The sequence below is a fragment of the Lampetra fluviatilis genome, unplaced genomic scaffold, assembly GCF_964198595.1.
Source record: "Lampetra fluviatilis unplaced genomic scaffold, kcLamFluv1.1 SCAFFOLD_586, whole genome shotgun sequence".
Classification (NCBI taxonomy): domain Eukaryota; kingdom Metazoa; phylum Chordata; class Hyperoartia; order Petromyzontiformes; family Petromyzontidae; genus Lampetra; species Lampetra fluviatilis.
This window is the reverse complement of record NW_027621402.1, coordinates 50,350-61,370: the sequence shown is the minus strand read 5'-3', so window position 1 is coordinate 61,370 and position 11,021 is coordinate 50,350. Positions and strand designations below refer to the sequence as shown.

The 11,021-nt window shown below is 56.7% G+C and overlaps 1 protein-coding gene across 2 annotated transcripts in view; it reads right to left on the bottom strand.

The window, feature by feature from the left end:
• Nucleotides 1-3,673: 3,673 nt before the first annotated feature.
• LOC144955200 (protein NDRG3-like) overlaps nucleotides 3,674-11,021 on the bottom strand; it is a 48,111-nt gene continuing 40,763 nt past the window's right edge. For both annotated transcript variants that reach the window (XM_078885508.1, XM_078885507.1), the window contains one exon: nucleotides 3,674-10,496. In XM_078885508.1, coding sequence (XP_078741634.1) covers nucleotides 10,192-10,496 — 305 coding nt within the window. In that variant the 3' untranslated portion in view covers nucleotides 3,674-10,191. The remainder of the gene's footprint in view (nucleotides 10,497-11,021) is intronic.

Below are 11,021 nucleotides of genomic sequence, written 5' to 3'. Positions count from 1 at the left end.
CCACCTCGTCGAGAAGACCACCTCGTCGAGGAGACCACCTCGTCGAGGAGACCACCTCGTCGAGGAGACCACCTCGTCGAGGAGACCACCTCGTCGAGGAGACCACCTCGTCGAGGAGACCACCTCGTCGAGGAGACCACCTCGTCGAGAAGACCACCTCGTCGAGGAGACCACCTCGTCGAGGAGACCACCTCGTCGAGGAGACCACCTCGTCGAGGAGACCACCTCAACGAGGAGACCACCTAATTATTGAGGAGACCCGCCTCATTTCGCACTGGGGATACCACTTCATCCACCTAATCCAGGAGACCATCGAGTTGACGTTGACACCACCTCATCGAGGAGACCACCTCATCGAGGAGACCACCTCGTCCCTCATCAACGATTTACCATCTTGTCGAGTCCACCTCCTCACGAAGGAGACGACCACCTCGTCGAGGAGACCACCTCATCGAGGAGACCACCTCGTCGAGGAGACCACCTCATCGAGGAGACCACCCCGTCCCTCGTGAACGATTTACCATCTTGTTGTCGAGTCCACCTCCTCACAAAGGAGACGACCACCTCGTCGAGGAGACCACCTCATCGAGGAGACCACCTCGTCGAGGAGACCACCTCATCGAGGAGACCACCCCGTCCCTCGTGAACGATTTACCATCTTGTTGTCGAGTCCACCTCCTCACGAAGGAGACGACCACCTCGTCGAGGAGACCACCTCATCGAGGAGACCACCTCGTCGAGGAGACCACCTCATCGAGGAGACCACCCCGTCCCTCGTGAACGATTTACCATCTTGTTGTCGAGTCCACCTCCTCACGAAGGAGACGACCACCTCGTCGAGGAGACCACCTCATCGAGGAGACCACCTCGTCGAGGAGACCACCTCATCGAGGAGACCACCCCGTCCCTCGTCAACGATTTACCATCTTGTTGTCGAGTCCACCTCGTCGCGAATGAGACGGCCACCTCATCGAGGAGACCACCTCATCGAGGAGACCACCTCATCGAGGAGACCACCTCATCGAGGAGACCACCGCCTTGGGGTCAAGGGGACTGTTGAGTTGGCTGGAAGGCTTTTTGGACTTTACGGACGAATTTCTCTCTCTCACTCGCTCACTCGCTCGCTCACTCACTCGCTCACTCACTCGCTCACTCTCCCACTCACTCTCTCGCTCACTCACTCTCCCACTCTCTCGCTCACTCACTCTCTCGCTCACTCACTCGTTCTCCCACTCACTCTCCCACTCACTCTCCCACTCACTCACTCACTCACTCGTTCTCCCACTCACTCTCCCACTCATTCTCTCACTCACTCGGTCTCTCTCTCACTCTCTCTCTCTCACTCACTCACTCGGTCTCTCTCCCACTCTCTCTCCCACTCTCTCACTCACTCACTCACTCGTTCTCCCACTCACTCTCCCACTCACTCACTCTCTCGCTCACTCACTCGTTCTCCCACTCACTCTCCCACTCACTCACTCTCTCGCTCACTCACTCGTTCTCCCACTCACTCTCCCACTCACTCACTCACTCGTTCTCCCACTCACTCTCCCACTCACTCACTCACTCGTTCTCCCACTCACTCTCCCACTCACTCACTCTCTCGCTCACTCACTCGTTCTCCCACTCACTCTCCCACTCACTCACTCTCTCGCTCACTCACTCGTTCTCCCACTCACTCTCCCACTCACTCACTCTCTCGCTCACTCACTCGTTCTCCCACTCACTCTCCCACTCACTCACTCACTCGTTCTCCCACTCACTCTCCCACTCACTCTCTCACTCGCTCACTCACTCTCCCACTCACTCTCCCACTCACTCACTCACTCACTCGTTCTCCCACTCACTCTCCCACTCACTCACTCTCTCACTCGCTCACTCACTCGGTCTCTCTCTCACACTCTCACTCTCTCTCTCACTCACTCGGTCTCTCTCACTCGGTCTCTCTCTCACTCTCTCTCCCACTCACTCGTTCTCTCGCTCTCTCACTCACTCACTCGTTCTCCCACTCACTCTCCCACTCACTCACTCTCTCACTCGCTCACTCACTCGGTCTCTCTCTCACACTCTCACTCTCTCTCTCACTCACTCGGTCTCTCTCACTCGGTCTCTCTCTCACTCTCTCTCCCACTCACTCGTTCTCTCGCTCTCTCACTCGCTCACTCGTTCTCTCACTCTCTCTCTCACTCACTCTCTCTCTCTCCGTTGGGGGGCGCGAGTGATCAGCCCCCCTTCCCCTTCCTCCCGCGCGCCGATCCGTTTGTAATTAAACTCAAAGAGCGCTGGAACTTGTGTGCGTGCATGGTGGTTTGATGAGTTCGGCCCGGTCACCAGGGACTCGCGCAAACCCACAGACTCACCACACAGAGACCCACAGACTCACCACACAGAGACCCACAGACTCACCACACAGACCCATAGACTCACCACACAGAGACCCACAGACTCACCACACAGAGACCCACAGACTCACCACACAGACCCATAGACTCACCACACAGAGACCCACAGACTCACCACACAGAGACCCACAGACTCACCACACAGACCCATAGACTCATCACACAGAGACCCACAGACTCACCACACAGAGACCCACAGACTCACCACACAGACCCATAGACTCACCACACAGAGACCCACAGACTCACCACACAGAGACCCACAGACTCACCACACAGAGACCCACAGACTCATCACACAGAGACCCACAGACTCACCACACAGAGACCCACAGACTCACCACACAGAGACCCATAGACTCACCACACAGAGACCCATAGACTCGTCACACAGAGACCCATAGACTCACCACACAGAGACCCACAGACTCACCACACAGAGACCCATAGACTCACCACACAGAGACCCATAGACTCGTCACACAGAGACCCATAGACTCACCACACAGAGACCCACAGACTCACCACACAGAGACCCACAGACTCACCACACAGAGACCCATAGACTCGTCACACAGAGACCCATAGACTCATCACACAGAGACCCACAGACTCGCCACACAGAGACCCACAGACTCACCACACAGAGACCCACAGACTCACCACACAGAGACCCATAGACTCACCACACAGAGACCGACAGACTCACCACACAGAGACCCACAGACTCACCACACAGAGACCCATAGACTCACCACACAGATACCCACAGACTCACCACACAGAGACCCACAGACTCACCACACACAGACCCATAGACTCACCACACAGAGACCCACAGACTCACCACACAGAGACCCACAGACTCGCCACACAGAGACCCATACTCACCACAGATACCCCACAGACCACACAGACACCCAGAACAAATTCAAACGTTGGCCAGGAGTGGGAATCGAACCCGGGTCCCCACCGCTGGTTCGTAGCGCACACCGCACACCGCTACAACTACCGCTCCCTCCCACACACGCGTGTGCACACACACACAGACACGCGTGTGCACACACACGCATGTACACACGCATGTACACACACACAGACACGCGTGTGCGCACACAGACACGCGTGTGCGCACACAGACACACGCATGTACACACGCGTGTGCACACACAGACACGCGTGTGCACACACAGACACGCGTGTGCACACACAGACACACGCATGTACACAGACACACGCATGTACACACAGACACAGACACGCAAGGTGTGTTTTGTCAGCAGAACACGGTTTTTTTTATTTTGAATGGTTCGAGCAAATGCAATGTTTCTAATGCATGGCCGTTGCCCCCCCCCCCCACACAAACAAGCCACGTGGTCACCAAAGCTATAGTGCCCCCCCCCCCCCCAACAACACACACCTAACCCTATAGGGCGGGGGGGGGGTGTTCCTTTAAACGCCACAGGGACAACCAAAGCAACGGGCATCCCTTTAAACAATTGATTCTCCCTGCCCCTCCTCCCCCGTCAACTCCAAACTTATTAGCCACAACGGGGTCCCTTTGAACCAAAGCGGTCACTCTGAAGCCAGGGTGGGGTGGAGTGGTGGGGGAGTGGTGGTGGGGGAGTGGTGGTGGGGGAGTGGTGGTGGGGGAGTGGTGGGAGTGGTGGTGGTAAGTAGTGGTGGTGGTGAGTAGTGGTGGTGGGGGAGTGGTGGTGGTGGAGTGGTGGGGGAGTGGTGGGGGAGTGGTGGTGGTAAGTAGTGGTGGTGGTGGTGGTGAGGAGTGGGGGTGGTGGTGGGGGAGTGGTGGTGGTGGTGGTGAGTAGTGGGGGTGGTGGGGGAGTGGTGGTGGAGTGGTGGTGGTGAGTAGTGGTGGTGGGGGTGGGGGTGTGGTGGTGGTGAGTAGTGGTGGTGGTGGTGGGGGTGTGGTGGTGGTGAGTAGTGGTGGTGGTGGAGTGTGGTCCCTCAAGCCCATGGACATCCCTTTCAAGTCAACATCCACACAGATGCACCACAACGCCACAGGATTTCATTAATCTCAAGGTGCCTCCCCACTTCACCCTGGCTCCATTAAAAGCCACAGGCTCCACCCAAATCCATGGCATCTGTTCACAAGCCGCAAAGGTTCACCAAGGCCACAAAGGTGGTGGTGGTGGTGGTCCCTTATGCCACGGCAAGCAACTCTTCTTCAAAAGCCACAAGGTCTACTAACATCACAGCTGTGATATCCCTTTAAACCATGGAATCTCTTAAATCCAAATGGAGTTAACCCCCTTCATAGCCACAGGGGTGGTCCCTTAAGCCATGGAAAGACCCTTCTTCAAAAGCCACAAGGTCTACTAACATCACAGCTGTGATATCCCTTTAAACCATGGAATCTCTTAAATCCAAATGGAGTTAACCCCCTTCATAGCCACAGGGGTGGTCCCTTAAGCCATGGAAAGACCCTTCTTCAAAAGCCACAAGGTCTACTAACATCACAGCTGTGATATCCCTTTAAACCATGGAATCTCTTAAATCCAAATGGAGTTAACCCCCTTCATAGCCACAGGGGTGGTCCCTTAAGCCATGGAAAGACCCTTCTTCAAAAGCCACAAGGTCTACTAACATCACAGCTGTGATATCCCTTTAAACCATGGAATCTCTTAAATCCAAATGTAGTTAACCCCCTTCATAGCCGCATGGGTGGTCCCTTAAGCCATGGAAAGACCCTTCTTCAAAAGCCACAAGGTCTACTAACATCACAGCTGTGATATCCCTTTAAACCATGGAATCTCTTAAATCCAAATGGAGTTAACCCCCTTCATAGCCACAGGGGTGGTCCCTTAAGCCATGGAAAGACCCTTCTTCAAAAGCCACAAGGTCTACTAACATCACAGCTGTGATATCCCTTTAAACCATGGAATCTCTTAAATCCAAATGGAGTTAACCCCCTTCATAGCCACAGGGGTGGTCCCTTAAGCCATGGAAAGACCCTTCTTCAAAAGCCACAAGGTCTACTAACATCACAGCTGTGATATCCCTTTAAACCATGGAATCTCTTAAATCCAAATGTAGTTAACCCCCTTCATAGCCGCATGGGTGGTCCCTTAAGCCATGGAAAGACCCTTCTTCAAAAGCCACAAGTTCTACTAACATCACAGCTGTGATATCCCTTTAAATCATGGAATCTCCTAAATCCAAATGTAGTTAACCCCCTTCATAGCCGCATGGGTGGTCCCTTAAGCCATGGAAAGACCCTTCTTCAAAAGCTACAGCTGTAATATCCCTTAAACCACCGTGTGTCCACCCATAAGGTCCACCAAATTGCCACATAGGAGGGGTCCTCCCTTCAGCCCATGGGGTCAATCTAAGCCCTCGGCTACGAACTCCTACCGGTACTAATTGCTACTGCCACTAGCGACTACTGATACTACTAACTGGACATGGTGTTGTATATAACCAGGAAGCTTTGGAGAGAAGGGTGGGGGGGGGTGGGGGGGTGTGGATGAGGGGGATGGATGGTTGGGGCGAGGCGAGGCGAGCGAGGTGAGATTATAGATTTCGCGGCGACGTCTTGCGAGCAATGGTGGATGGTTTTGCAGTTTTTTTGTGTCCACTTTCAAGGTTTCATCTTCTTGGTTCTTTCGGGAAATAAATAATATATTACATTTTATTATGTTTTATTTTTATTATTTTATTACTTCCCTTCTACGTGACGACTTTACCAAAAGAACCAAGAAGATGAATCCCTGCAGTCACGAAAGCTTTCAATCGAAATCCACTTTCAAGGTGTTCCCCCTCGTGTAAATCCAGAAGCGGGAGACCACGCGGAGACGGAACTTTCTTCTGTTCACCCTCCTACGCCCCACACCCCCCTCCTCCTCCTGCTGGGGTTCTCGTAGCCAATCGGAGGGCCCGGCGTTGTTGGTGGTCCGTAGCCAATCGGAGCGCGACGTAGTGACGGTTCGTAGCCAATCGGAACGCGGTATTGTTGCGGTTCGTAGCCAATCGGAGCTCGGTGTTGTGGCGGTTAGTAGCCAATCGGAACGCGGCGTTGTGGCGGTTAGTAGCCAATCGGAGCTCGGCGTTGTGACGGTTTGTAGCCAATCGGAACGCGGCGTTGTGGCTGTTTGTAGCCAATCGGAGCTCGGTGTAATGGCGGTTCGTAGCCAATCGGAGCGTGGCGTTGTGGCGGTTCATAGCCAATCGGAGCGCGACGTTGTGGCTGTTTGTAGCCAATCGGAGCGTGGCGTTGTGGATGTTCGTGTCTAATCGGAGGGCGATGAACCGGTGGTTTCGTAGCCAATCGGAGGGGCAAAAGTAGTGGCCCGCATTCGTAGCCAATCACAGGGCGAAGAAGAGGCTGCGGCGGCGGTTCGTAGCCAATCGGAGAATAGCACTGAAGCAATTCGTAGCCAATCGGAGGCCGGCCCAGAAAAGTCAACAGCCACTCGCAAAATAACAGAAACGAAACCGAGGACGAATGACCAATTCCCCCCTTACCCCTACCGAGGGCAAGACTTTGACCAGACCGTGAAGGCCGGAACACCACGTTGGTCTCCCCCCCCCAGTGCCAGAGGTCGCAAACGGGTTTTGATTCCTTACCCGTACCCGGCCGCACCAGGGTCGCAAACGGGTACCCGTACCCGGCCGTACCCGTAGCCTACACCCGTACCCGGCCAGGTACGGGTATCGGGTACCTTGATTGCGACCTCTGGGATGAAGCCGTGTTGCAGGCGCGGGTGGGTTGATTCTAGGAACTTGAATTGTGAGAAGAGACAAGACGTTGGGAAATGAGTGACAAACGGCGACTCACCAGTGACTCACGGCCTACCCGTACCCGGCCGCACCAGGGTCGCAAACGGGTACCCGTACCTGTACCCGGCCGGGTACGGGTAGCCGGGTATCGGGTAGGGTACGGGTATCGGGTACCCGGTTGCGACCTCTGCCCTGTGCTGATGTTGTATACACAGCAGCAGCGGCGGCGGTAGCAGTAGCAGTCACTCTCAACGAAGGTGAAAACGCAAAGCAAAGGGGCGGGGGGCACAAACTTGACGACGGGAAATTACTGAGCAGTCGCAAACATCGAAGGCGACAGTGCACACGCCGACAAAGACAACGATACCCCCCCCACCCACCCTCACGCCGCCTCTACATCGACAGCAGGGGGCAGCAAGCGCTGCTAGTTGCAAGCAGAGCCTTGCCAAGGGCCGGCACGGTGGGGCAGAGGAGGAGGAGGGGTGGTGGTTGGGGTGGCCAGGACCACACCCACCCGGCCACCTTTGTGTTTCCACCCACCACCACCCCCCCCCTCCACCCACCACCCCACCACCCCCAAGTTGTGATGTTGACTGCAACAGCCGTGTGTCGGGTAACTCGTTTGAGGCCGAGTCGACCTAGGAGGAGGAGGAGGAGCCCCGGGGAGAAATGGCCGGATGATCGCCTTTCACTGATGTTGGGCCGGTGGTTGTGGCGGTGGTGGCGGCGGTGGCGATGGTGGTTGTGGTGGCGGTGGTGGCGGTGGTGGCGGCCGCGGTGGTGGTGGTGGCAGCGGTGGTGGCGATGGTGGCGATGGTGGCGGCGGTGGTGATGGTGGTGGCGACTGTGATGGTGGTGGCGGTGGTGGTGGCGGTGGTGGCGGTGGTGGCGGTGGTGGCTGTGAGCGGGGATCGAACTCGGGAACTCTGCCTAGGGGTGTCGCACCAACGCTGCCCACCACCCACCCCCCCACTGATCCCACTTCAGTTTGTAGTTTCCGTAGCGAGCGGGGCGGGGGATTAGAAAGTTAATTTTTTAGTTTTTTTGTACCGGCCCATCGGCCCCCCGTTTCCCTTTCGAACCACCACAGATCCCGAAACAGTGGTTTGGTTTTTCTTCCCTACCGTGGGAATTAGTTTCTTAAATACGAATATTAAATATTTATATATTTTTTACGCCTTTTTTTTAATTCTTCAGTAACAGTTTTTTTATTTTTATTTTTAAGTAGTTGTTGTTTAGTTTATGATGCCCCCCTTCCCTCCCCCCCCCCCCCCCCATCATTCCCGGTTCCGTTCCGGGTTTTTTCCCAAACTTTTCCGTCTTTTTCAGAGGTGGTGGTGGTGATGGAGGTTGTGGTGATTGTGGAGAAGGTGGTGGTGTTGATGGTGGTGGAGGAGGAGGAGGTGGTGGTGGTGATGGAGGTTGTGGTGATTGTGGCGAAGGTGGTGATGTTGATGGTGGTGGAGGTGGTGGTGATGGTGGAGGTTGTGGTGATTGTGGCGAAGGTGGTGGTGTTGATGGTGGTGGAGGTGGTGGTGGAGGTGGTGGTGGAGGTGGTGGAGATGATGATGGTGGTGGTGATGATGATGGTGGTGGTGGTGGAGGTTGTGGTAATGGTAGTGAAGGAGGTGGTTAGGAAGTGGTGGTGATGGTGTTGAAGCAAGTGATGGTGATGGAGGAGGTGATGGTGAAGGTGATGGTGTTGAAGCAGGTGATGGTGGTGGAGGAGGTGATGGTGTTGAAGCAAGTGATGGTAATGGTGAAGGAGGAGGTGATGGTGAAGGTGATGGTGTTGAAGCAGGTGATGGTGATGGAGGAGGTGATGGTGAAGGTGATGGTGTTGAAGCAAGTGATGGTGATGGTGATGGAGGAGGTGATGGTGAAGGAGGAGGTGATGGTGATGGTGAAGGTGATGGTGTTGAAGCAGGTGATGGTGTTGAAGCAGGTGATGGTGGTGGAGGAGGTGATGGTGATGTAGGAGGTGATGGTGGAGGTGGAGGAGGTGATGGTGTTGAAGCAGGTGATGAAGGTGATGGAGGAGGTGATGGAGGAGGAGGTGATGGTGATGTAGGTGATGGTGGAGGTGGTGATGGTGTTGAAGCAGGTGATGGTGAAGGTGATGGAGGAGGTGATGGTGTTGAAGCAGGTGATGGTGTTGAAGCAGGTGATGGTGGTGGAGGTGATGGTGAAGGTGATGGTGATGTAGGAGGTGATGGTGTTGAAGCAGGTGATGGTGAAGGTGAAGGTGATGGAGGAGGTGATGGAGGAGGTGATGCGGGGGAACAAGCAGGACAGACGAGGGTTCAGGGTGCAGCCAAGATGACGACGACGATGATGACGACGGTGGTGGTGGTGGCGGCATCATCAACAACAACAACAACGGTGGTGGTGGCGGCATCATCAACAACAACAACAACGGTGGTGGTGGTGGTGGTAATGATGTCAACGACAACAACGACGGTGGTGGTGGCGGTTGCCAGGACGACCAATATAACCACGGCGGTCACGATGACGACGGGAATCTTGTTAACGATGACGACGGCCAATCCCCATGACGACGACGACGGTGACCCCCGGCAACGGCGGTAATCTCCTTGACGACGACGGTGACGATGACGACGATCTCCGTGACGACGACGATGACGGTGACGATGATTTCGGTGACGACGACGTTGACTCCGATGACGGCGATTATTGATTCTCACGGCGACTACAACAACGATGGCGGTGACAACGCCGGTGACGACGCCGGTGACAACGCCGGTGACAACGCCGGTGACAACGCCGGTGACGACGCCGGTGACGACGCCGGTGACGACGCCGGTGACGACGCCGGTGACGACGCCGGTGACGACGCCGGTGACGACGCCGGTGACGACGCCGGTGACAACGCCGGTGACGACGCCGGTGACAACGCCGGTGACAACGCCGGTGACGACGCCGGTGACAACGCCGGTGACAACGCCGCCGCCCCCCGCCGGTGACAACGCCGCCGAGAGCGCCGTGACGACCGCCACCGCCACCCTCGGCGTCGCTGCTGCCGCCCCCCTTAGCAGGACACCTCCATGGTGTGGCCGGCACCGGACGGCGGAGATCCGGCGGCTCCGGCCGCGGCTCCGGCCCCTCCGACCGCCGCCCTCTCGTGCTGGTGGTTGTGGTGGTCGTCGTGGTTATCGGCGGCGCCGGTGCCGGGCTGCTGCGCCGGCGAGCTGGAGTCGCTGCCCTCCGACTGGGAGCGAGCGTGGCTGCGTTGGCGCCCGGACGAAGCGCCGCCGCCGCCGCCGTCGGCGGAGCTCACGCTTGAGTTGGACGCGGTGCGGGAGCGGGCCAGCCGGGTCATGCTCAGAGATGGCACTGCCAGGGGGAGAGGGGGGGAGAGGGGGGTGGGGAGAGGGTAGGGAGAGGGTGGGGAGAGGGTGGGGAGAGGGTGGGGAGAGGGTGGGGAGAGGGTGGGGAGAGAGAGTGGGGAGAGTGGGGAGAGAGAGTGTGGAGAGAGGGTGGGGAGAGGGTGGGGAGAGGGTGGGGAGAGGGTGGGGAGAGGGTGGGGAGAGGGTGGGGAGAGAGTGGGGAGAGGGTGGGGAGTGTAGAGAGAGTGGGGACAGTGTAGAGGGAGCGGAGAGAGGGGGAAGAGAGTGGGGAGAGGGTGGGGAGAGGGTGGGGAGTGTAGAGAGAGTGGGGACAGTGTAGAGGGAGTGGAGAGAGGGGGGAGAGCGTGGAAAGAGTCCAGAAGACGGAGCGAGTGGAGGGACAGAGTGGAGAGAGAGATGGAGAGGGAGTGGAATGGGGAGTTGGGATAGAATCAAGAGAATGGATAGAGGAAAACACGGGGGGGAGGGGGGGGGCAGGGGGGTGTAGGGGGAGGGGCGGGGGGGGGGGGAC